Source organism: Myxocyprinus asiaticus, chromosome 40 (assembly GCF_019703515.2).
Source record: "Myxocyprinus asiaticus isolate MX2 ecotype Aquarium Trade chromosome 40, UBuf_Myxa_2, whole genome shotgun sequence".
In the NCBI taxonomy this organism is placed as follows: Eukaryota; Metazoa; Chordata; class Actinopteri; order Cypriniformes; family Catostomidae; genus Myxocyprinus; species Myxocyprinus asiaticus.
The window spans coordinates 15,611,927-15,638,800 of record NC_059383.1 but is presented as its reverse complement, the minus strand read 5'-3'; the positions used below and the strand labels follow the sequence as shown (position 1 = coordinate 15,638,800).

General features: G+C 38.1%; 2 protein-coding genes across 2 annotated transcripts; both read left to right on the top strand.

The window, feature by feature from the left end:
* The first annotated feature begins 3,390 nt into the window (after positions 1 to 3,390).
* Positions 3,391 to 10,967, top strand: LOC127431367 (centromere/kinetochore protein zw10 homolog). The gene is made up of 16 exons (XM_051681793.1): positions 3,391 to 3,599; positions 4,132 to 4,266; positions 4,391 to 4,492; positions 4,716 to 4,793; positions 4,944 to 5,103; positions 7,710 to 7,862; positions 7,964 to 8,158; positions 8,284 to 8,420; positions 8,508 to 8,690; positions 8,796 to 9,034; positions 9,209 to 9,280; positions 9,367 to 9,530; positions 9,663 to 9,793; positions 9,944 to 10,075; positions 10,160 to 10,362; positions 10,745 to 10,967. Exons 1-16 carry the CDS (start codon positions 3,495 to 3,497, stop codon positions 10,866 to 10,868), a joined length of 2,313 nt encoding a protein of 770 aa, XP_051537753.1. The 5' UTR covers positions 3,391 to 3,494; the 3' UTR covers positions 10,869 to 10,967.
* Positions 10,968 to 11,552: 585 nt separating this feature from the next.
* LOC127431369 (dihydrolipoyllysine-residue acetyltransferase component of pyruvate dehydrogenase complex, mitochondrial-like) lies at positions 11,553 to 25,855 on the top strand. The gene is made up of 14 exons (XM_051681795.1): positions 11,553 to 11,993; positions 14,899 to 15,000; positions 15,139 to 15,263; positions 16,004 to 16,151; positions 16,246 to 16,372; positions 16,648 to 16,823; positions 18,238 to 18,391; positions 19,117 to 19,184; positions 20,824 to 20,940; positions 21,045 to 21,152; positions 21,269 to 21,387; positions 21,530 to 21,692; positions 23,233 to 23,369; positions 23,523 to 25,855. The coding sequence occupies exons 1-14, from the start codon at positions 11,724 to 11,726 to the stop codon at positions 23,650 to 23,652; spliced, it is 1,944 nt and encodes a 647-aa protein (XP_051537755.1). The 5' UTR covers positions 11,553 to 11,723; the 3' UTR covers positions 23,653 to 25,855.
* Positions 25,856 to 26,874: the final 1,019 nt, after the last annotated feature.

Sequence of the window (26,874 nt, the reverse complement as noted above, 5' to 3'; positions counted from 1 at the left end):
AAAGGATAGGCTTTGTATCCACTCTGCTTATACATCATCAGAAAGAATTCTGGATCATTACCTTTTAAAAATAAATAAATAAATAAATAAAAAAATAAAAAAAAAACACACATACACAAACTGAAAACCAGTTATATACAGGGGAAGATACAAGAAAATTTTTCATACAAATAAGAAATAAAACAAAAAAAAGTCTACATATTTTTAAAAGCTAACAGATTTATTGTGATATAGAATATGGGGAAACCAGTGAAAATTCAAGAAAAATTATAAAATATATTATGAAATGCTTCAAATATGAGTAAAGGTACCTGGGCCCAGAAGTCTTTAGACTAATTAGGTACAAAATAAAAATGAAATCGTTTCCAACTCAACATTACAAAAAGAACATTGTGGTGAGATTTTTCCGCAAATTTGTTTTTTTAAAAAGCACTAAAACTCATGTTAAAGTTGCAACTCTACACAGATACTACATGCTGTAGACCCAAATGTTGTCTTAAATAAACCTTACTTGAAATGTCAAGTGTTGGGCTCATAACTCAAATATCTATGTTCATTGAACTTATTTATCTTACAAATCTATAGACTTAAAGCTGCACTATGTAAGATTTTTTGGTTAAAAATTAAGAAAATGCCATTATTGATTGAGTACATAAAAAATGTAAAACAATGTCTTTATCTTTACGTTATCTTTATCATTACATTATGTTCGTAAACACGGAAAAGTAGTACCGGCTGTCATGTGTTTTGGCAGGAGAAACTACACTGTTAGTTTAGTCGTTCACTGTCACACAGTTCAGGACATCATCGCTGCAGTCTAGATGGATGTATAGAGAGAGAGAGAGAGAGAGAGAGAAGTGCCGCTGTTTTCTAATTTCTCTGTGACTCCAGTCACAGAAACAGAACAAGTTATCACTTTCCATTGTCCTTTTAGCACACAGTCTGTCTGTTTACAAGTCAATTTAAAAGTCACAATATGTACAAGTTAGTTCCCCATGAAATGTATAATAATTTCAGAAAGTTTAAAGTACAGTATACCAATATCATAGCACAGTAATATTAATTTGTTTAGCGTGTAACCATCTCTTTATTATAACTTTACTGCTAAACAAATGATTAAGGAAATGTATTATTGTAATTGTTATATTGCATATTTCTGCATATTATTTTCATGTTTAATAAAGTATATTTCATCCCCATCATTACTGAATCCTCGTTTTATATTTTTAGTTTAGGTTGTTATTGTGTGCAGTGCATAGCTGTATTGCGGTTTACTTGCATTATCAACTGGCTGTACAATAGAATATAAAAATAATAAAGTCTTCCATTGAACTCATATCAGTCATCTCTCTCTCTCTCTCTTAGGAAACCTGGAAACTACAGCAATGTTACAATATACACAGAAGTCATGAATATAAGTAAACATGTTACAGTAACTTCACCGGACAACGTAAATACATCACGATTGGTTAACACACAGGTAATATTCGATTCATAAAAGCATCAGACAACATCCTAGCATTATAGCAGGTAAACAACTTCGCCAGATGGATAACAGATATTGTGGACATCCATCCAGATTGCAGCGATGCTGTCCTGAACTGTGTGACAGTGACTGACTGAACTAACCAGTGTAGTTTCCTCAACCGGAACACGGGACAACCAGTACTTCTTTTCTTTGTTTATGGACATGACTTAAAGACGTAAGAATGAACGACATAAGCTTGCAATATCATGGCAAATCCGACCCGACAGCTCAAAATACAAATACTTTTTGTAGGCTTACTGTAGGGAATCAGGATAAGGCCAGGACATTGTTTTAAACACTGATTTATTATGTACTCAACCAATAATGGCATTTTGTTAATTTTTTACCAAAACATTTTCTGTAGTGCAGCTTTAAAAGTTAATAACACATCAAAATTGTGGATATGGGATTACCCATAATCCCTTTTGCTTGAATTATTTAATGATGTTTCCTTGGTCAAAGGGAATTTATGGGGGCATTTAAATACTTGTTATTAAGAATTTATAGAGGTTTTAGCTCTTTAGTATTATTTATGTTGTTTTGTTGCAAATAGTTGTTTTGTGTGATGACACTATTAGGGTAATCTGTGTCCCCTTTAGTCAAGTTGGGCCCTGTTAACTTTCAGTTCACCTTGTGCATGTGCAACTGATGTACAGGTTTATATGCATTTTATTGGAGAATTAAGTAAGTATTTAATGATTGACCTAAAATTGGTTTTAATCTTTTTTATTTAAGCTGTTATTTTATAGTCTAAATTTGAGTCAATTCAACTAACATTACTGAATATAAACAGGAATATTTAAATAGTAAATTTATTAAGTGTACTTGCATCTAGTTACATTAATCTAAATAGTTGATTTTATATGAACACCAAGTTAAAGGGATAGTTCACACCAAAATGTAAATTCTCTCACCATTTACTCACCCTCATGCCATCCCAGATGTGTCTGACTTTCTTTCTTCTGCTAATCACATACGAAGAATTTTAGAAGAATATTTCAGCTCTGTTGGTCCTCACAATGCAAGTGAATGAGTAACAAAATTTTGAAGCCCCAAAAGCACAAAAAGGCTGCAGAAAAATAATCCATAAGACTCCAGTGGTTAAATTGATAGCTTCAGAAGTGTATGAGAAGTGTGGGTGAGAAACAGAACAAAATTTAAATCTCCACTTTCACTTTCACATTCTTCTACTTTTGTTTTTGGCGATTCGCATTCTTCATGCATATTGCCACGTACTGGGCTAGGGAGGAGAAGGTATACTCACCCACACCTATAATATCACTTTTGAAGATTTCGATTTAACCCCTTATGGATTATGGATTACTTATATGCTGTCTTTATATCCATTTTGGAGCTTCAACTTTTTGGTACCATTCACTTGCATTGAATGGACCTACAGAGCTGAAATATTCTACCAAAAAATGTGTTTGTGTTCATCAGAAGAAAGTCATACACATGGGATGACATTAGGGTGAATAAATGATGAGAATTTTCATTTTTGGGTGAACTATCCCTTTAAGTGAACTTAAATACTCAAATTTTGTATACACCATTACTAAGTTCAATTGAGGGAATGACTTTACTCAACTGAGTAACGTCAACTTATTAGGGTTTTCAGTGCACTTGTGTAGTGATTAATTTTCTTGGTACTGAATTGTTCTAAACATGTGTCCCCACTCATATATTTTCTCCTTTTGAACTATTTTTACTTTACCTAATTTTATGCTAAGATATTTAATTGAACTCTTTTACTTTACCTAATTTCGTGGTTTAAATAACGCCTCAGTGAAGCACAGGCGAGGATTTCTCACAGCCTCGTTTGCAAGTCAATGACAGTTTTTCTTTGTTCGTCTTGACATCGACTCCCAGCGTTCCTCGCGCGCGGAATGGCGGGCAGTGGCATGAAGTGGTGAACTACTGTAGGCTGCGTTCATCTGACTGTCCGTTACATTAAGCTACAGTCGTCATGTCGTCGTTTGTGACAGAAGTGCTCGTCAGCTCAGGTAAACTGGAGAAAGATGACCTCGCCTGCAAAATCTCCAAACTGTCACGGAAAGTGGAAGAAACGAAGGTAAACAAATGCATTTGTGTGAAGTTGAGTCAGCTAGCCAGCTGTCAAAGCCGAATAAGACAGATATTTAGACGAAAACAAGTTTAGCTGGATAATTGTGACTGATAATTCATTGTTTACCCCAGCTGACATTATCTGGCTGACGTGTCATGCTGCTGATATCATTGCCTGTCGGTGCCAGTCTGAGCTCTTAGCTCTACTTTCAGATAGATTAAGCTTGTTATTAACCTGATTGTAGTTAACACTGCGGTCCTTTCACGTTTTGAGACATTATTGACACAAATTACCATAAAATCTCACAGTTTACAGTCTTGCTCTGGTCCGTTTTATGTTTTTGGTTTTATGTTTTTGTTAATATGAAGGTGTGCATTATGTTTACGACTGCATATTTACCAGTTAACCAGACTGGACCAGACATTCGTGTTGAAAGGAGTTTTTTATTGGACATCCACATATTCTGTGATACATGTTTGGATTTAAAAATAAAAAAGAAACATTATTTGTTGACCGCTCGCTCTTTTTCTTCATACAGGAAGAGGTCACTGACATGATAAATAAGAAATATAATGAGTTTTTACCCAGTATGGAGGCAGCAGAGGAGCTTGTGGACCAAGTTGAATCAGTTTCCAAAGACATTGATTTATTAAAAAGCTGTATTGAGAATGAGGTAAGCTCATTTTTCCATCCTTAACCAATAAGCATTCTCAGATTAAAAAAGTGACACCTAAGTAGTTTAGCATGAGGTTCTACTTTATTTTCTGAAATTCTGAACCAAGTGTTTCCATTTACAGGTTCAGCAGAACCTTCATGATGCTGTAACCGAGTACGCCAAGCTTAAACAGCAGTTAGAGAAGAACACTGCAGTAATAGGCATGCTCCAGCATCTGCAAAAGGTAATGCTACAGAATTTTTGTATAAGCTTAGCGAGCTACCCAAAGAATTTCCTAGCTATAAAGCTAGATTTATGTCTAAAGGCATGTTCAGTCTTGTGATTTATCAGATTATGTAAAGAAAGCTTTTAAGGACACCGTAATTTACTTGTTTACTTAAGAGGCACATGGTTTGTGAAACTTGAACATTCTAAAAAACATTTTTTTTTTAAACATGGTATTTAAGTTTGACACGGCAATGGAGGAATATCACAGGGCCTTGCAGGAAAAGAACTATATAGTTGCAGCCAAGCAGCATGGAATAGTAAGTCAAATTCACCAGTAGGCATTTGCATATCATAATATATGAAATATCTGATTTGATATCATACTATTGGACCAACGATGAGTCTTTATGTCTTATTGGTCCATTCTTTACTATATTAAATGACAGTTTCCTATTTCCATCATAAAGGCACGAGTTAGTGTTGATGCCCTGAAAGCCTGGAAAGACACAGAGTTGCCTTTACTTCGGGCCCTCAGCTCAGAGATCACCATACAGCGAGAGAATCTCATCTACCACCTCGGAGAGGAGTGGCAGAAAATGGCAGTTTGGAAACTTCCTTCCACCAAAGGTGATTGCCTGCTTCTGTTTACCTTAAGAAAAGACTTTATTATCAGAAACGTATCTCAGAAACGAGTTTCTGGACATCTCCATCTTGTTTTTCAGAAACACGCTCGTTATATAAGAGTAGGAAATCAGTTTTTTTGCCCTCCACTTAAATGCCAGATCTTTGCGGTCGTGTCTAGAAGGTACCACCCTGATACCTGAAGTCTTGCGAGAGCCGCAGTTGACATTCACACAATGTGTTTATTTGGAGTCGTACAGAAACCCTATACCTACCCCTAAACCTGTCATCTAACTATAAATTTAACCCTTAACCTTACCTTAGTAATGGCGAATTAGTAGGGCTGGGCAAAAAAAAATAGATATTTTTTTATTTTTTTTATTTGGTCGATTCAGTATCGATTCTTAAAAGCAATGGCTCGATCTTTGTGTAATGGGTCTGATTAATGTGAATCCTTTTATTACTAGCTTCTCCTCTAGATATCTCTCTCTGAGCGTTTCCTGCACTGCTGTTTAGCAGTGGCGAGTGGAGCGTATCTAACGTGTACTGCGGGAGAAGCGGATGTAAACATGGTGACGGTGCGCAACAGCTAATCTGTCTGTGTAACTTTTCCTCGGCTCTGTAGCCAGCAGTTTTGTGTGTGTGTGTGTGTGTGTGTGTTCCAGTAGTGCTCGCGATGTGGATTCGCGCAAGAATGCTTAAAAAATCTGTCAAAATACCCATCTGGTGACTTATCGAGGTATGAATGTAGACACAGAGAGTCATTTCTAAAGTAAAGGTAAACAGTGGGGGAAAAAAGGCTAAGTTGTATCAAAATATTTAAATTATAAATGTGTTATTCCAGCTCTGTCGCTGTCTAGCATGTCATTAATAATAATCCAACAACAATAACAAGAAAACAAGAAAACCTTTCACTGCTCTTGGCTGGGTTTTTTAGTAGCTTTAAAATTACTAATGTATTATAATCTTACAGTGAAGACCACCAGTAATAAATAGAATCTTGAATCAGATATATATGTTTCAGAAGGAAATTGGTACTTTAATTCACCAAAGTGGCATTCAACTGATCACAAAGTATAGTCAGGACATTACTGATGTAAAAAACAGCACCTTCACTATTTGAAAAATGTCATTTTTGATCAAATCTAGACAGGCCCCATTTCCAGCATCCATCACTCCAACACCTTATCCTTGAGTAATCATGCTAAATTGCTAATTTGGTACTAGAAAATCACTTGTCATTATATCAAACACAGCTGAAAGCTATTTAGTTCATTAAATGAAGCTTAACATTGTCTTTGTGTTTGTTTTTGAGTCGCCACAGTATGCAATAGACTGGCATGTCTTAAGGTCAATATTAGGTCAAAAATGGCAAAAAAGAAACGGCTTTCTCTAGAAACTCGTCAGTCAATCATTGTTTTGAGGAATGATGGCTATACAATGCTTGAAATTGCCAAAAAGATTTTCAGACTGAAGATTTCATACAAAGGTGTACTCTACAGTCTTCAAAGACAAAGGACAACTGGCTCTAACAAGAACAGAAGGAGATGTGGAAGGCCCAGATACAACTAAACAAGAGGATAAGTACATCAGAGTCTCTAGTTTGAGAAATAGATGCCTCACATGTCCTCAGCTGACAGCTTCATTGAATTCTGCCCGCTCAACACCAGTTTCATGTACAACAGTGAAGAGAAGACTCAGGGGTGCAGGCCTTATGGGAAGAACTGCAAAGAAAAAGCCACTTTTGAAACAGAAAAACAAAAAGAAAAGGTTAGAGTGGGCAAAGAAACAGACATTGGACAACAGATAATTGGAAAAGAGTGTTATGGATCTTAACCCCATTGAGCTTTTGTGGAATCAGCTGGACTGTAAGGTGCGTGATAAGTGCCCGACAAGACAGCCACATCTATGGCAAGTGCTACAGGAAGCGTGGGGTGAAATGTCAGCTGAGTATCTGGACAAACTGACAGCTAGAATGCAAAGGATCTGCAAAGCTCTCATTGCTGCACGTGGAGGATTTTTTTGATGAGAACACTTTGAAGTAGTTTAAGAAGTTAAATTTTTTTCAAATTGTAATAATAATTTTTCACATTATTAATGTCCTGACTATACATTGTGATCAGTTGAATGACACTTTGGTGAAAGTACCAATTTCTTTCCAAAAGAGTAAAATCTGTACATTAATCCAAACTTTTGGCTGCCAGTGTATGTATGTATGTGTATGTATGTGTATATATATATATATATATATGGGGGTGGTCTACATGTCCCCCCCGCTGCTCAGAATCCTGTAGGAAACACTGCACTCTTATTTATTTTTAAATTGGTGTTCCATGTACAGCTTTAGAAACATCTCTCCAGTTAGTAGTACTGAATTTTCAATGTCCGATTAATCAAATCGAGAATCTAATTGGATTGAATCGAATCGAGATCTTGTGAACTGAAATCGAATCAAATCGGGGCATCTGTGCTGATATCCAGCCCTACGAATAAGACTCTTTAGGTCACCGGGGTGTTTCCTTCTAGACACAACCATTTATGCAGCACAACTGTGAACATGATGCTGGTCTGTTTTCTTCTGATCTTCTGAAATGCTTCCATATTCTTTGCAGAGCTCACCAGCATGAAGTCTTTCCTGACAACAGCACTTCATTTGAACAAAGGAGGATCTAAAGTGGATGAATCTGTTCCACATCCTCTTCTCTCCAATATACTTCAGGCACTCTCGATTCAAGGAGAACTCCATAAAAAGATTAAACTGTTTGGTATAAATAGGTTTTGGTGTTACAGCCCGTATGTATCTCCAGACTGACTTATTCTTTTGGTTCATTAATAGAGTTCCTTACTCTCTGTTACCATCCTTTAGGGCAGGTGTTGTTGAAGTACATGCTGAAGCCTTTAATCCTATACCCCTCTTTGGTGGTGGAAGTTAGCAGTCAACCTGAGCAGGGCACAGTTCTAAGCCTACAGTGTGAAGAGAGAGAAGCAGAGCATCCAGATCCCAACCAGGTTTACACCAAAGTGCTCACTGTGCTTAAGACACTGCATAAACACCTTTTTGGTACGCTCAAGAACTCCAAAAAGAAAAAAACTTTGATTCTGTTTACTGTAGTCATTACATTACTTACTAGGTATTACAATACATGCAGTAAACTGATGATGTAATTTCTTTTGTTTGCTTTCTAGATGTGTCTGTAGGTGAAAAGAAAGTGTCTGAGATATTAGGAGACTTGATATGGGAGGAGATGTCAGAGTGCATCATTCGAGAATGCTTAGTTCATTCCATACCGGCCAACAGCAGTCAGCTAGCTGAGTATAGTGCGGTAAGAGTCAACAAGGCCATAGAAAGATCTGTCAATGTGACAACTGTTGAGTGGTCTTTGTAATACAATATTTAATTCTGTTCTCAGGTTATTAAACAGACTGAGGATTTTGAGAGCAGTCTGAAAGAGATGGGCTACCATGCAGGGGACTCGACGGATCTTCTAAAATATGCCAGGAACGTCAACTGTCACTTTGCAAGCAAAAAATGCCAAGATGTCATTGTGGCTGCAAGGAAACTTATGACATCAGAGATGCACAACACAGTGAAAGTAAGACTCCCTTTTTATTCCTGTATCCCATGGCAGTCTTCATTAGGCTATAAAGGCTTTTTAGTGAGTCGTCTGACAAGCTCTCTGTGAACTCTTTGTTTCCAGATCACTCCAGAGGATAAACTCTCTATCCCTAAACTAACTAGTCCAAGTGGAGGAGAAAAGGAGAGGAAGGAGGCAGTTAAGAAAAGTGGCCATTATGATCAGCAGACCCTGGAGAACGAGAAGCAGTTGTCTCAGCGAACTCTTTGTCTGCCTGAGTGTCGCATTAGTGAATCAGTGCAGCAGCTAATGAGCTTGGCAATTCAAACTTTGTCTGAGGCAGTGGGCAGCTCCCCCCAGTGGTATGTAGCAGGCATTACAGTCACAATATGTGAATAGTTACTAGCTATTTATAGTCTGTCAGCAATTTATGCACAGACACTGAAGCTTATGTATTTTTTTTTTGTGTTTTGGGTCCCTTTGGAAGCTGTAATTGCTTGAGTACATGTGTTTTTTTTTGTTGTTGTTTTTTTTAGTGCAGTCCAGCTTTTCTACATGGTCCGAAATATTTTTCACCTGTTCTATGATGTTGTGCCTACATATCACAAGTGAGTTGTCGTATTTTCTTTTATTATTATATATACCATGTGATTTACTATACTGTTTGTTGAAACGTGCTATTTCCTTGACTCAGGGAGAACTTTCTGAAGTTTCCTCACTTGGCTGCAATCCAGCACAATAACTGCATGTTCATCGCCCACCACCTGCTGACCTTGGGTCACCAGTTCAAACCTCATCTTCCCTTGAAAGATGGAGTGTCTTATTTTGTAGACTTGGTCCCTGGCTTCAGAAGACTGGGTAAGGGCACAAAAAGAAATTGGTTTTCCCCATAGAAATGTTTGAGGATTCACTTTTTAAGATAGAGATGCCTTTTTTGATTGATTTTTTTTGTGTGTGTTTTATTTTTTATTTTTTCTGTTTCTATCCAAGGTGCTCGGTGCTTTGTGGCACAAATGAACGTTCAAAAAGCAGAGATGTTGGAAAGGCTGTCCACTGCCCGTAATTTCTCCAACTTGGATGATGAAGATAATTACTCTGTAGCCAGCAAGGCAATCAGACAAGTATGATATAACACCATATTTTAACTATTTCTAAAGGGATGGTAGTGGCTTTTTTTGCTTCTATTATCACATACCAGTAAATAAGCATACCTGTGCCACTTATACTAAGCACACCTGTCTTTAAGGTTTTCAATCTATTGTGTATTTTAGGTAATTCATCAGCTGAGGAGGTTGGGAAAAGTTTGGCAAGATGTTTTGCCTGTAAACATATACTGCAAAGCCATGGGGACTCTGCTCAATACTGCGATATCAGAGTTGATTAATAAGATTATGAAGTTGGAGGTAGGGTACTCTTTACTTTTGTAAGATATAACACCACACTAATTGAGGTGTGAACCATGTAAAGAGCAAGTGCTCTTCCTTTAGGACATTTCTAATGTGGACGGTGAGCGCCTGCGAACACTGTGTCAGACCATCATAGAAGAGGGGCCGCTGGTCTTCAACCCATTTCCAGATGAAAACAAGAACAAAAAATATCAAGAAGAGGTTCCAGTTTATGTAAAGAAGTGGATGATCTTAAAAGAGCTCTCCATTGTGCTGAATGCTAGTCTGCAGGAGATAGTTGACAGGTGATTCATGTGCTTTGCAAACTCTTTTAGAATCATAGATGCACACTTTATCCATCCATGTGCTTAGTTGTATATCTAAAGGGGCGTTCACATATACAGAGATTAAATCGGTGGAGGTTGACTGAACTTAGCTCAACTACATTATGTTGCATCACCAGTAGTCTATGTCACTCATGTCGCTGGACAATCACCAACTCTTAAATTAAATGAATGCCATCCATTTTGCTTTTTATTGCTGCAAGTGTGAAAGCCCCTATAGATGTTTCTGTGTTTAACTTAGTCTGTTACACCTTTTTTTTGTCATTTTAAGACAACATTAGTATTTTGTCTAATTTATAGATTTAATGAGAGTTGGAACTCGCATCTCATTTGTCTTTTTAAGGTGGGCGGAGGGCAAAGGGCCTCTGGCAGTGGAGTTCTCCTGTAATGAGATGAAGAGTCTTATTCGTGCCCTGTTCAAGAACACAGAGAGACGAGCAGCAGCCCTCAATAAAATCATCAAATAGACATTGCACTTCCAATTCGACATATCGCTATCTATACTGTATTATCTATTTTTCTATTTAGCTGAAAAATGCATTACAATAAATGCTGTTCTAAGCACATGCCTGTTCTCTTGTAATTAATAAATAATATACTGTAGTTTGCTGTAAATATATTGATACTTGCCTCAAGAAACTGCAGCAGTGCCACATAACCATGTCTTATGCGTTGTATCAATCGCTATGAAAACAGGCTAAGTGCTCCAAATAGCTACTATCTGATTTGTGACTTTACAGCACTTTTACGTCAGCTCTGACAGGTTACGACACCGGCTTTGACCGCTTGCAAGGTTGCCATGTATTTATAATCATAGTCTACCCTTCAAATTAATAATTTAAATTGAAGTATAATTCTTAGGTTTTTATGTATATTACAAATGTAGGTGGAAACATTAGTATTTCTTCATATCCATTATATCAGAAACTGCATCTCTATTATATCAAGTACTTAATAGTTGAATTGAGGAATGTCACTGTGAAACATGTTCTATATCTGTCTATAAATACTAAGCATTAGTTTTTATAATTTTATCTGATAAATCCATCTATGCCATCAAAAACCCCGGTGGCGTATGTAACGAGAAAATTGGTGAAGGGGATTTGTACGTATCTGGCAACCCTGGTGCGTCACCGGGAGGACGAATCGAAGGAGAGTGTCGTAAAGTGGGATGTTTTGGAGCGGGGAGGTCATTGGAAAGTGAGCTTGTTCGGTGCGTTTTGGGGGGGACAGACTGCTGCTACCACAGGTGTCAGATATTCTGATACCGAAGTAGCCTTAATTTATCCAGTGTAGTGTTTCAGAGGTAATCACGGTTAAAAATGTTGCGTTTAGTGTTGCGAGTGAGACCGTCTGCCAGGCTCAGCCAGCCTGGTGTCCTCTCGGGCCCTGCTGCCAGTCCTAGATCTGGACCGGTTTCATGCCATAATCTCAAACGAAACCACTCTAACGGCCCGGCCCGGATCCGAAGCTTGTGTCACGGACGTCGCGTGTGCAACAGCATCCTCAGTAACAGGTCATGGGGTTTGCAAAGCCAAACGGCCAGTTTCAGTCAAAGCCTGCGGGTGTACAGTCTGCCACCCCATCAGAAGGTAAACTAAGCTAACTTGCTGGGTTTCCATCCAAAATGTTAAGCATTTCAAAAAATTCGACTTCGAGAATACGAATTGTTTCTCGTTTCCATCCACTACATAATGCGCATTATCATGAGGGAGACGCCCCGTCATGATGGAGCAGCTGAATGACTTCTCCCTGGTTTGGGGACAAGATTGGAGCAAATATCTCATTTTATTAAATGCATCCACAAGACACCGCAGAATAAGTGTAATATCTGATACAATGTGGGCTGAAATAGCAGTGATGCCGACACACCGCCAGTCTCCGCATAGGCCCTACCTGGGAGCACTCGCTCTCAAAACTGTTCTGGCGGATTGTGAGGACTCACTTTATCGACCCGCTGTGGGTTAAACACTTCCGAATGACAAGCACTATGTTCAAAGAATTGTGTGCCAATGTCGGACCTTTTTGGTGGGCTAGTCACATCAAGCTATTACACACTCATAACACATGCAGGGCCGGCACGTGGGTTTGTGGGGCCCTAGGCGAAATCATGAAAATGAAAACATCACCATTTCTCCTAGGTACACGTGGACACAGTTTTTCTTGGTTGTTGGCAGATAGGATGTTCCAAGCTTCTTGGAGAATTCACCACAGTTCTTCTATCTATTTCGGCTGTCTCAATTGTTTCTGTCTCTTTATGTGATCTCAGACTGACTCGATGTTCAGTGGGGGGCTTTGTGGGGGCCATGACATCTGTTGCAGGGCTCCCTGTTCTTCTATTCTAATCTTTTCTATTTGCAAAAGTAATGTTTGGGAGTCTAACATTTATATTTCCTATTGACACACTAAAGCTGAAGATATAAATAACCATCTTAAGACAAATGCTTTTGTGAAACATCTTATGTGCCTAAGACTTTTGCACAGTACTGTACCTCTTAGAGAGCAGAGCTCTTTGCAGATTAATTGCTCATTGTAACAGGTAAAGGATGGGCAAGGAGGAGGTGGGAACCAGCTGAACAGTCAACATAAACTTTAATTATATAAATGAACTTAAAACAACATAAAACATAAACAAACACAGACATACATGCAGCGTGGCCACGTGCGTCTCTCTCTCGAACTGGCACCTCCGGCTCCCCTTTATCTCGCGCTCCCGCTGATTAGGTGATTCAGCGTCGGCCGTGCACCATCATGGCCCAGCCAAGCCCTCCTCCTCGTCACACTCATATTTTCACTCTATGTACGTTTTTTTGCATCATTATATGTGTCTGAATTCCTTCCCCAGCAGATTATTCTTGAGAAAACTTGAAAAGCGCTGTTTTTGCCATCCTTTACACAAAATAAGACTCAAATAGCCACAAAGCAATATTTTTTCATAACTTATTTCCTGTGTTTCTGTCAGGCGTGCACATTATTCATCAAGGTGTGTGGTGTGTCTAATAATACTGTTATAAGAAGCCGCGCTCCAGTTCCCAGCATTGCTTTGCATTATGAATAAATTATGCAAATTAGTGTGTACTGCTTAGCTTTACTTCTTGCTGATTTTAGATACACTGCTGTTTTATTTTATCTGATGTTTTTAGTTTTCACCGTCATTGTGAATTGTATGTTAAAGGATCAGGTCCATGTGTGTTGTTGATTACTCCCTTGAGTGTGTGCGCTTGTTAGAAATCATTGAACTGTAGAGAATTTCAAAATAAGAGTCAATATTTCTTAATTTTATGACTTGTTCATTTACTTTGCTCATGTTCGCGGGTCCCCCCAGGCACGTTGGGGGTCCTGTATCGCCTGTAGGATGGGCCGACCCTGCGCGAATGTTCAAAACACGTCAACGTTTTGCGAATAAACCGTTTCCATCACCTTAATGCGCATTTTAACTAATGCAAAACTCTAGACGATCCACCTCCTCCTAGCGCATTACATTTTAAGTGAATTTAGAAAGTTTATTCGCATATCAAGTGTTTCCATTCAGGATTTCTTATGCGCAGTTTCAAAATGCACATAAAAATGGATGGAAACTGTCTTTCTAACACCTGGCTGGATCATTTATAACATGCTGCTTTAGCAACAGGGTCTTATGGATAACCTGTAGTCTGAATCTCTCTTCCTCACATACATGATCTTCTTTTAGTTTAGTTTTTTTTTTAGAACCCAGTTTTTGCCTAATTAGTACAATGAGGAATGGTGTTCCATATATTTGCAAAATATATGCAAGTAAAAAGCATATGCAAAATATGTTTTGCTTTACTGCCCTTTCAGTGAACTTGAAGCTTTCCAAAGCTTAAATATGTGGCATCACTGTGTTTCTTCTGTTGGTGTCACCTTTAAGATGGTCAAGCTGTGCTGCCGTTATGATATATATATATAAATATATATACACCGATCAGCCACAACATTAAAACCACCTGCCTAAAATCATGCTGCCAAAACGGCGCCAACCCGCATCTCAGAACAGCATTCTGAGATGCTATTTTTCTCACCACAATTGTACAGGGTGGTTATCTGAGTTACCATAGACTTTGTCAGTTAAAACCAGTCTGGCCATTCTCTGTTGACCGCTCTCATCAACAAGGCGTTTCCATCCACAGAACTGCCGCTCACTGGATGTTTTTTGTTTTTGGTACCATTCAGAGTAAATTTTAGAGACTGTTGTGCGTGAAAATCCCAGGAGATCAGCAGTTACAAAAATACTCAAACCAGCCCATATGGCACCAACAATCATGCCACGGTCTAAATCATTGAGATCACATTTTTGTCCCATTCTAATGGTTGATGTGAACATTAACTGAAGCTCCTGACCCGTATCTGCATGATTATATGCACTGCACTGCTGCCACACGATTGGCTGATTAGATAATCGCATGGACAAGATCTACAAAATGCATTTGTCATAAAGTTGAGTGCTGGTTTCTTTTAACCCAAGTTATTCCATTACAGGTGGAGCTACCTGCTTTGTCCCCCACAATGCAGATGGGCACCATTGCACGTTGGGAGAAGAAGGAAGGTGACAAAATCAATGAGGGAGATCTGATTGCTGAGGTGAGGTACTTTTTGCTAGTGTATGTTTAACTCCTATAAGTCCACAGTATGTGTTACAGCTGGTTTTCTTTTAATTAATCATTAATGATTTAATCTAGATGCAAGATGCTGTAACCAATGCTGTCTTCCTTTGGTCAGGTTGAAACAGACAAGGCTACTGTTGGATTTGAAATACTGGAGGAGTGCTACTTAGCCAAGATCTTGGTTGCCGAGGGTACAAGAGATGTGCCCATTGGAGCTGTCATCTGTATTACCGTTGACAAGTAAAGACCATTTTTATCTGCAGTGCCAAGATCCAGAGCATCATAACATCCACTTATGCATAATAAACTTTTTGCTTCATATCAGCTTATCTTTAAAGGTGCACTAAGTAATTTTTTTTCCTCATTTAAAAAGTTTTACTTCTAAAAAAGTAATAGTAAACCATGACCACACTGTAAATGGTTTTTGTTGTTTTGACAGTATTATTACTGTATTTCCAACTGCAACTTACTGTAGAAACTGTTTACTTTACAGTATGTTACTGTCAAACAGAGCTGTATTCTATAGGAAAAAATGAGCTTGAAAATAATTACAGTAATTTACTGTTAAATTGCATGAGACATTATAAAAGCTCTTTTATTCTACATGGAGCAAGTGCGCCTCATGGGGGCAGCCATGGTAGAATCACACGACCAGCTGAATACTACTGCACCTTTAATAGACTGTTAACACTGTTTCTCATGCTTTGCACTGTCCCATTAATTAAGAGAATGCTTTGGTAGCACAGAGAAACGGTCAATTTACCAACAGCTGGCCTCCCCATTTGGAGTAATTTTTGGATTGTTAGAGCTGTGATATATCTAATCGATACAATGCTGACTATTTAATTTGTTGTTGTTGTTTATATAAAAGCAGAAGTCAGCACAAGTTTGCCCTGTGGTTCAATGGCTCAGAGAATAGTGTAGATGATGATATTGATGTGCACTTAAATTTCCCACCTAATGTTTATCATCTGTTTCAGCCCTGACCTCATCCCTGCGTTTAAGGACTTTGCAGTGGATAAAATTGCTAGCACCGCCCCTACAGCTGCCCCTCCCCCTCCAGCTGCACCCCCTGCAGCTTCTGCACTGCCACAAGCACCTGGCAGCTCCTACCCACCTCATATGAAGGTATGAGATGTTTGAGTTGTCTCATAAGCACTGTATGTACAGTAATTACTTCTAATGGCATTACTATTTCCTGCCTCTCCTGCTCAATCATTAGGTTCTTCTCCCAGCTCTCTCACCAACAATGACGATGGGCACCGTGCAGCGCTGGGAGAAGAAGGTGGGTGAGAAGCTGAGTGAAGGAGACCTGCTGGCTGAAATCGAGACAGATAAGGCAACCATCGGTAATTTGTCAGTAATTTTGTTTTAATATTTGATCAATAAATAATAATTATCACCACCACCACATACTGACCTACAGTAAATATTACTAGCACACTATTAAATATTACTTGAAAGTTTATGGACATACTCGAATTTATACAAATCTGTGTGTATGTACAGAGACATTCTAACCAGATTCATAGAAATAGCTAATGTTTGTGTTTGAAAAGGTATCACACCTAACATGAACACTGCAGTGATGTTCATTAACTTCCTCTTTTTGTTTTGTAATCAGGTTTTGAGGTACAGGAGGAGGGCTACCTGGCCAAGATCATGATTGCTGAAGGAACCAGAGATGTTCCTCTTGGCACTCCTCTCTGCATCATTGTGGAAAAGGAATCTGACATTAGCGCGTTTGCTGACTATGTAGAGACAGGGGTTGCCGCAAGCCCGCCACCTGCCCCCACACCGGTAAAGAGCTCTGTCATTTCTGCAAGACCTCTACTCTTTACTTTAACCTTTTTTGTCATAACAATAATGTGATCATTATTGGGTTTTGTTTTATTTGGGGTCATTTACTCTTCACATTGGTTTGATTTGTAGCAGCACTGTAATTGACATGAACAACATGGCATGATGTGATGTAATATACTTCTTTGTGACCACCTAAAAGCCACTTGGATGTAGGACAAGACCTTGCCTTTTACTGCCATTTGTAATTTCAACACTTTCAGTTTTGTGCAATTGTATGTCTAAAAGTGGAAAGTCACTTTGAAATATTTGCAATGTTGTGTAAATACTGTTTGAATCATGCCATGCCAGTTTTGCAGGCGTAGGTTGTCAAAGATAATCCACAAAAATATACTGTCAGTTATTGTGGTATGCAGGGTGTGTGATCCAGCAAGCTAGGTAAATGGTTGTAATTAAATGTGATTGTGAAACACTAGGATAAAGTTTGGGGATTTTTGGAAATTTAACTTTTTTTATTTTTTTTATAGATATAATGTTGTTTGTTCTTAATGAAAGTTGCTTACTGAGAAAATCTATCTTTTAATGTTGGGGGCCCCTGGGTTGGCTGAGAGTCTGGGTGGGTGTCTCTTGGTCTGCAGAGGTTGAAAACCCCTAAAAACTAAAGCTTTAAAGGAATAGTTTAAACAAAAATGAAAAATCTCTTATCATTTACTCACCCTTATGCATCCCAGATTTTTTTCTTCTGCTGAACACAAACAAAGATTTTTAGAAGAATATCTCAGCTCTGTTGGTCCATTCAATGCAAGTGAATGGTGACCAAAACTTTGAAGCATCAAAAAGCACATAAAGGTAGCATAATAGTAATCCATATGACTCCAGTGGTTAAATCCATGTCTTCAGAAGCGATATGATGGGTGTGGATGAGAAACAGATCAATATTTAAGTCCTTTTTTACTATAAATGTCAACTTTCACTCTCACACTTTTCTTCTTTTGTTTTTGGCAATTTGTACTCTTTGTGCATATCACCAGGTACTGGGCAGGGATGAGAATTTATAGTAAAAAAGGACTTAAATATTGATCTGTTTCTCATCCACACCTATCATATCGCTTCTGAAGACATGGATTTAACCACTGGAGTCGTATGGTTTTCTTTTATGCTGCCTTTATGTGCTTTTCGGAGCTTCACCATTCACTTGCATAGAATGGACCAACAGAGCTGAGATATGTTTCCCAAAATCTTTGTTTGTTTTCAGCAGAAGAATGAAAGTCATAAATATCTGGCATGGCATGAGGGTGAGTAAATGATGAGAGATTTTTAATTTTTGGGTGATCTATCCCTTTAAGTTAACCAAAAATAAATCTGGTTGTGGACAATGTATGTGATATCTAATTCTATGATATTTTCTTTTCAGGTGGTCGCCCCTTTGCCAGCAGCAGCACCAGCAGCTCCCACCCCAGCACCTGCTCCAGCTCCCCCTGCTGCGCCCAGGAAGGGAAGGGTGTTTGCCAGCCCTCTAGCCAAGAAACTGGCTGCTGAGAAGGGCATTGACATTGCCCAAGTCACAGGTATGATCGCTTTGACTTGGCTGGTTGGTGCTGGTGTTATTTGCATGAGAGATGTCGCCCACAGAAGAGGGGAGCTATTGTTACTCCATTATATGTTGAGTACTTTCACCGATCAGTCACAACATTAAAACCACCTGCCTAATATTGTGTAGGTCCCCCTCGTGCTGCCAAAACAGCGCCAACCTGATATTCTTCTCACCACAATTGTACAGAGCGGTTATCTGAGTTACCATAGACTTTGTCAGTTCAAACCAGGCTGGCCATTCTCTGTTGACCGCTCTCATCAACAAGGCATTTCTGTCCACAGAACTGTCACTCACTGGATGTTTTTTGTTTTTGGCAGCATTCTGAGTAAATTCTAGAGACTGTTGTGTGTGAAAATCCCAGGAGATCAGCAGTTACAGAAATACTCAAACCAGCCCATCTGGCATCAACAATCATGCCACGGTCGAAATCACTGAGATCAAATTTTTTTCCTATGAGAATGGCCAGCCTGGTTTGAACTGACAAAGTCTACGGTAACTCAGATAACCACCCTGTACAATTGTGGTGAGAAGAATAGCACATCAGAATGCTGTTCTGAGATGCGGGTTGGCTCTATCTTGGCAGCAAGAGGGGGACCTACACAATATTAGACAAGTGGTTTTAATGTTGTGGCTGATCAGTGTATGTGATTTATATGTGAGACTGACAAAATTTGGAATAAGCTCCTGCTGTATCCATAGGATCTGGACCAGATGGCAGAGTCACCAGGAAAGACATTGACAGTTTCGTTCCACCTAAGCCCACTCTTGTAAGTCATCTTGACACAAAACTGAGTTTTTACCTTTTTAACATAAAAGCCCATATGGAATCTGTTTTGCAGAAAGCCCTTCATTCACAAAGTTCTGGGTACCCACACCCATTGTGTGTTTGTTTCTCAAATATTTTGGCTTATTTACAGTGTAGCGCTCTCAGCACCGTTAGCACCGTTAACACATTTCACCATGTTTAAATCCATTCTGCAGGATTTTACCTAAAATACAATAAGCTTGCATATTTTATCTGGCCCAACCTATATGTATACAGTACATTGCAGTGTTTCCACAGGATTTTGTGAGACTATGTTGGGTGGCATGCTCCCCCGTAAGAAACTTTTGTACATTTTTAAGTTAAATTCATCAATATGGTGCACTTTTAGAGGAAAAATAAGAGGCTAGGTCTATGAAGAACTTTGTGCAAGTTTGTGCTCTAGTAGTAATTTAATCATAAATGGTACTGACATGGCAAAAAATTCACACCCACAAAGCATGGTAAACGAGACGGAGTTTAACGCAGTTCACAAATGGTCAAAACACAAAATCGACTAGAGCACACAATTGAGCCAGGGCTCGACATTAAGCGTTGTCATTGGTCATTCACTTGTCCGAGTATAAAAGTTACTTGTCCGGAGAGAAAAAAGGACATTTAATTTACATACTTAAGTAACATATCAAAGTTTAAGTTGTATATTTTTCTAAAATTATGAACGATGCCCAGCCTAATAGTGTACCTATGCAATCAGCTCAATTCTCTGCAATAGAAATGTAAACTGCACTGGGTAGGGGAGGAGGATTTTGTCATATGATAATTATGTTACATATGGTAGTCAAATAAAGAAAAGCCTCCATCGCCACCATTAACAGCAGAGATGCTCATAGTTCTATGGAATGAGATTTACTTTTTCATCATATTTTTGCAGCAAGATCTACCATGTATAATAAAGGCTATACATTATCACAATATCACAATTTCAGTAGTTCAGTGAAATTTGACGATTCTCAATACCAGCTTCAAAACCACAACAAATAATAACACTAATAATGGAAGAATGATTTCAAGTTCTTAATTATTCAAGACTAGTAAACAATCAGACATAAAATAACAATAAAAAAACAGCAATGAATAAAAAATGGATTAAAAATAATATAACAAAAAATACAAATGAAGAAAATGCAGTTCTTTTTTAACAGCTTTAAAAGTTTTTAACAGCAGTAGGCTATCAAGTATTCAAGGAAACATTCAGAATGAAATGCAACATAAAACTACTACTAGTCTTTCACTGTATGATTATAACACATTAATACTTTTTAAAGCTACTAAAGTTACCCAGTCAAGAGTAGAGTGTTTTCTCGTTTTCTTGTTATGGTTGTGAAACTGACTGGGAGTGAAAGATGCTTTGCCAAAGCAATGGCGCAAAACACAACGTTAGAGACCTTTTATGTTATTATGAGTGTAAAATAAAGTGTAAAAATATTTTCGGTTCATTATGAAACTGTGTAGGGACAAATTAAACACCACAGTCTAGGTAATTGATGGGAAACACTGCACTGAAACTGTTTAAAGCAAAAAACACGTAATTGTTACCGTAACTATGTAGTGTAGAAGTATACCTTCTGTTCTTATACCACCAGGTACCAGCTGCTGCACCTGCCCCTGCTGCACTCACACCCAGCGCTCCAGCCGCCCCAGCTGTTGCTGCCGTCCCTACAGGAACCTTCACCGACATCCCCATCAGCAATATCCGCAGGGTGAGTCCACTACTCTATAACTGACCATAGAAACTACTTCACTTTCTCTATATGTATTTCCCTCTGCTTCTCTTACCCACAATGCAATTTCCTTGCCTGTGTAGGTGATCGCCCAGAGATTGATGCAGTCAAAACAGACTATTCCCCACTATTACTTGTCTGTGGATGTCAACATGGACCAAGTTCTTGAACTCAGGAAAGAACTCAATGCTGTGAGTGAACCTCATTCTTATATGTTGAAGGCTCCTTAGCTTTCATTTGATGGTGATCTCTGAATTACAGTAGTCCTTTTTTGTAACTACTTTTTCCTCAATTTCCTCATGATCAGGAGGTGAAAGCAGATAACATCAAACTGTCGGTCAATGACTTCATCATCAAGGCCTCGGCTCTAGCCTGTTTAAAGGTGCCAGAGGCCAACTCCTCCTGGATGGACACCGTCATCAGACAGTGAGTGTAATTCCTCCCACTATGCAGTTCTGTTTGTAGCCACATGAGGGCAGAAATACTTTCAAATATCTTGAAAGAAAAAGTCACTAACTAAAGAACTTGGAATGACAGGATTAATCAGGTGCTTTTTCTCTCAACACAGAAATCATGTGGTGGATGTTAGTGTTGCAGTCAGTACGCCTGTGGGTCTGATCACTCCCATTGTATTTAATGCCCACATTAAGGGCTTAGCATCTATCAGCAAAGATGTGGGCACATTGGCTGCTAAAGCACGAGAGGGCAAACTTCAACCACACGAATTCCAGGTGACTATTATAAGTGCTCTAAAGGAATAATTAAAGTATTGATATACATGCCATATGTATATCAGAAATTGTTGAACTTTACAACAATTCCGAAAAAGTTGGGACAGAATGGTAAATGCTAATAAAAACAAAGTAAATTTGTAAATTCTTTTTACCCTGTGCTGTATTTAAAGCACTACAACAACACATTATTTTATGTTTTACCTTGTGAAATATTTTTATATATATATATATATATATATATATATATAATATTTCTTTTTTTTAATATGCACTCATTTCAAATCATATGATTGTAACATGTACAAAAAATGTTGAAACTGGGGCAATTTAGGACTAATAACAATCTGATGAGTTGAAATAACATGATGTGAAACAGGAGATGTTAAACAGGTGAGGCAGTCACGTTATAGTATATAAGGAGCCCCCAAAAAAAGCCTAGTCCTTCAAGAGCAAGGATGGGTCGAGGCTCGCCAAATTGCCAACAGATGCGTCAGCAAATAATCCTGCATTTTAATCCAAATTAATGCATCAGCAAATAATCCTGCACAAGACAAATTGGAATAATTTTGGACATTTCACCTTCAACAGTGCACAATACAGTTAAAAGATTCAAGGAATCCGATCAAATCTCGGTGCATAAAGGGCAAGGCCGAAAACCACTTCTCCGATCCCTCAGATGTCACTGTCTCAAAAACCGTCATATGTCTGTAATGGATATCATACCAGCGGTTCAGGAATATGATAAACCTTTGTCAGTCAACACCATTTGTTGCTGCATCCACAGATGCAAGTTAAGGCTTTACTATGCAAAGCAGAAGCCATACATCAACACTGTCCAGAAGCACTGCTGACTTCTCTGGCCTCGTTCTCATCTGAGATGGAAAGTAGAACAGTGGAATCGTGTTTTGTGGTCCGGCGAGTCCACATTTCAAATACTTTTTGAAAAAACTCTGGACCTAAGAGGCAAAGGACCATTTAAGCTGTTCTCAGCATCAGGTCCAACAGCCAGTGTCTGTCATGGTATTGGTGTATGTCAGTGCCCATACATGGGTAACTTGCATATTTGTGAGGGCATCATTAATGCAGAAAGATATGTAAAAAAATTGTTTAATTTACTTCACAAGGTAAAACATCAGATAATGTGGTGTAGTGCTTTCAAAATAGCACAGGGTGAATCGAATTAACAAATTAACTAAAAAATGTTTTATTAGCATTTTCCATACTGCCCCAACTTTTTCATAATTTGGGTTGTAGAACTGTCTTGTGCTTATGCATCATTATAGAATAGTTTTGCTTCTGGTCAATAGCATTCCAGCCACACTAAAATAACAATATAGTAGAAACTATGATGCAAAACACCTATTCACCCAACTACTGTGTACTCTGCTGCACGTTGTGCCTAACAGTATGTTCACAGTATTGCACAGCTGTCTTGACCTCTGTTACTAAATTATATAACACTAGGAGTTCCATTATTGTCTGCCATTTATTGTTGGCTTGCTTCACTTTTAAAAGTTTATTGCATTTGGTTTTCTAGGGTGGCACCTTCACTATTTCCAATTTGGGCATGTATGGCATCAAGAATTTCTCAGCTATCATTAACCCTCCTCAAGCCTGCATTCTGGCTGTGGGAGGTTCAGAAAAGAGATTGCTGCCTGCAGACAACGAAAGAGGGTGAGCGAAGGCCATAACGTGTCATGAGCATCAATTTGCCTGTACTTCACCCTATTACTGATTGAACAGATCGATTACAGATGGGAATAGTTCATCTAGTATTTGAGTCTAAATTTTTTCATATTGTGTCATATCTCGACTTGTCTGTTATAGGTCTGACGTGGCTAGCATGATGTCGGTGACTCTCAGCTGTGATCATCGAGTGGTAGATGGTGCTGTTGGTGCACAGTGGCTGGCTGAGTTCCGCAAGTTCCTGGAGAAACCGTTCACCATGCTCCTGTGAGCAGGGTGCTTACACGGCCCCTGGCCCAACAACAGTGGACTTTAAGATTTGGAGAGGTCTCTCATATCCTCTCACTGGGAATTATAACATGGGAAATGTTCTTCTCTTTTTATTTTCCTTCTCGCAGACACACGCTTCCATATGCAGTTCTTTTACAAAATTGCTTCTTAAAGCATAATATAACCTTTCAACCCAAAGTTGCAAGTCATTGTTTAGGTCACTGTGGAGTTTCAGATGATAGTGCTGGATGAGGGTTTCCATTTTCCTTCAGGACATTGCTACTAGCACCACAAGTCTGTGTATGCCTTTTAGATCAAGTGATAATATGTGTCCATGACCAAGACTTATGCTCTGTTCCTGCAAGCGTTGACTTGTCATTATTTAATGAAACATTCTTTGGCACGATATGAGGACGCTTTGTATATAAGAAAAGAAAGTGGTATCTTGTTGAAATCTGGAGATGTGTGTGCCAAAATATATGATTACAATTAGAATTTGTCACATTTTCTTAGTGCAAATGTTTATTTTCTGTATTTTTACATAGCAGATTTGAAAGTCACACGTGTCACTCTCTGGGTTATTTATACAGGATGGATTCTCCACTGAGCCTTTGTGATGGTCCTACAAAGGGTCTTAACATAGGAGCAAGGTTATGATATTGGCAGTTTTATTTATTATATCTCTTACTCCAGAGGAAGCACGGAAGTGCCTTTGCTGCTGTTTATATCAAATAGTTGTTTTCTTTTTAAACAGTGGCAGTAATTTCAACTCATTCTTTTATGAATAATGCCCAAATCATGTGGTGACCTGTAGTTATAAATAAACTTATGGACAAACAAAAGAAAATATCCCAAAATGAAATAAAGCTCTAGACTGAATATACAAATTTATGTCTTTGAGAGAAGAACATAAGTCAGGCGGTTGTTACACGCAGTCAAGTGTCTGTGTGTTGATGAGTGTGGAACTTTAAAGTTTTTTTTTTTTTTAGTTTTTTCTTAAAGAAATATGACCAACATTATATCATTATTTAGTTTGACAAAGATGAAAGGGAATAAACAAAATGGAAACTCAAACTAAAATATGTTGCCCATTTTCTGTTTTAACATCCTACCTCAAATAGGGTGCAGTGAATGAGTGTATTTGTTTATAGTATGGTCTGACATGTCTCAACATGAGTATCCAATACTCATTTACATTTCAGTTAATGTAAGAGACTTGATGTAAGTTGCTTGATGTGATGGAAAGGATATATCATAAAACAAGTCTCATTTATTTTTTTTTATGGTGCACTGCAAACTGTTACTTCCACAATGCAAAATAGTTATGTTGAATGTCTTCATTAAATGGTATACACAATTGTTGACAAGTCCCTTAGTGAATGCATTGATATATGTAAAGCTGGTTGGGTTGGGCAGCTTGGCATAAAATTGAAGACTGAAACAACAACTTTAGATTTAAAGATGCCGCCTATACTGTGCAAGAATATCATGAGGAATTGTAATGTGGTGCGATCACTAAATATGAGCATCTAGAGAGTAACCGAGATCGCAATCTTCATTGCACCTTTGACCAAAACCGGGACCCACATCTGGTTCACTTTAGGCATGCTATGCTTGTTTTAACCAAACACAGTCAGCAAAATATCACTTAGAATCTCTAACATCCACTATCCATCCATCTGGTTATAAGGCAGTATCATACTTATTGCTAAACATCAGTTATGATGTCTTCTTGGGATTCTGTAATATTTCAACTTGGATTTTTTTAAACTACATTTGACTAATTAATCCACAACATTAGGCAGATATCGCACCTCTAACAAATCATATTTTCCCACCTCAGGCATCAAAGCCCTTTTGTTGTTTTCTCTCTTTTTTTCTTTTTTTTCCTGATTTGAGTAATTTTTATTTTCAACCCTGTCATGGACATAATGGAAGTGGTTTGAAAATGATTTCACACAATACTGGTTATCAAATAAACATCTATCTACTGCTTATGTGTCCCTCATACCAGTTTAATGACTACAAATGCAACATTTATGACAGTCTTCTCATTTTTATGTAATGTAGCTACAGTGAGTCTGTTGTCTCATTATTTCTTGTTAAAAATGTTTTAAATTCAGATTTTTATGTAAAACCCCACCTTTTGGTACTAGCTCTTAACATGTCAGTCTGTGCTCAGTAAACAATGCATTGATTTTTAATTGTGCTTCCATTTTAATTATCTAATATTGTCACCATTGTCTCAACCCTATCACAACTCTCCCATGGGAAACGCATATTTTTAACACCATATTTCAATCAAGTAAATACTGTATATAGAATTTCTCATATATAATATGTTGACTATTTCAAAAATGTGTTACAATATTCATAAATGTAGTGAATAACTCAAACCAGATGTGACAGAGCTTTGTCATTTTGCTCAGAATGTTCCACTGTTCCTTGTGTGATGTAGGACAGAAGACCACATAGCATGCATTATATTAATAAATTCTATAAATATTTATGGATTCAAATATCATTTTGAAGAGTACTGATTTAATATCTTAATTTCATGTGACGGGGTTGAGTTGTTAATTTTGACCATACCCAACCGTCTATAATACAATTGTGGCCAAAAATATTGGCACTCTTTGTAAATATGAGCAGAGAAGGCTGTGAAAAAAAATCTGCATTGTTTATCCTTTTGATCTTTCATTAAAAAAAAAATTTAAAAAAAATCACAAAAATCTAACATTTAATTGAAGTAAACAATTGAAACTGGGGAAATATCTCATTATTAAATAAATAATTTTCTCCAAAATGCATTGGCCATAATTATTGGCACCCTTTTATTCAATACTTTTTGCAAGCTCTCTTTGCCAAGATAACAGCTCTGAGTCTTCTCTTATAATGTTTAATGAGGTTCGAGAACACCTGGCAAGAGATCTGAGACCATTCGTCCATACAGAATCTCTACAGATCCTTCAAATTCAGAGGTCCATGCTGGTGGACTCTCCTCTTCAGTTCACCCCACAAATTTTCTATGGGGTTCATGTCAGAGGACTGGGATGTCCATGGCAGAACCTTGATTTTGTGGTCAAGCTGTGAACCATTTCTGTGTTGATTTTGATGTTTGTTTTGGCTCATTGTCCTGCTGGAAGATCCAACCAGGGCCCATTGTAAGATTTCTGGCAGCTGCAGTCAGGTTTTGATTTTTTATCTGTTGGTATTTGATAGA

Bases quoted from the DNA above. Each gene is read 5' to 3' on its own strand.
- LOC127431367 (XM_051681793.1), top strand. From the start codon at position 3,495: ATGTCGTCGTTTGTGACAGAAGTGCTCGTCAGCTCAGGTAAACTGGAG. The intron at 3,600-4,131 runs GTAAACAAATGC...TTCTTCATACAG, and splicing joins GGAAAGTGGAAGAAACGAAG to GAAGAGGTCACTGACATGAT. The intron at 9,531-9,662 runs GTAAGGGCACAA...TTTCTATCCAAG, and splicing joins CCCTGGCTTCAGAAGACTGG to GTGCTCGGTGCTTTGTGGCA.
- LOC127431369 (XM_051681795.1), top strand. From the start codon at position 11,724: ATGTTGCGTTTAGTGTTGCGAGTGAGACCGTCTGCCAGGCTCAGCCAG. The intron at 11,994-14,898 runs GTAAACTAAGCT...ATTCCATTACAG, and splicing joins GTCTGCCACCCCATCAGAAG to GTGGAGCTACCTGCTTTGTC. The intron at 21,693-23,232 runs GTGACTATTATA...TTGGTTTTCTAG, and splicing joins TTCAACCACACGAATTCCAG to GGTGGCACCTTCACTATTTC.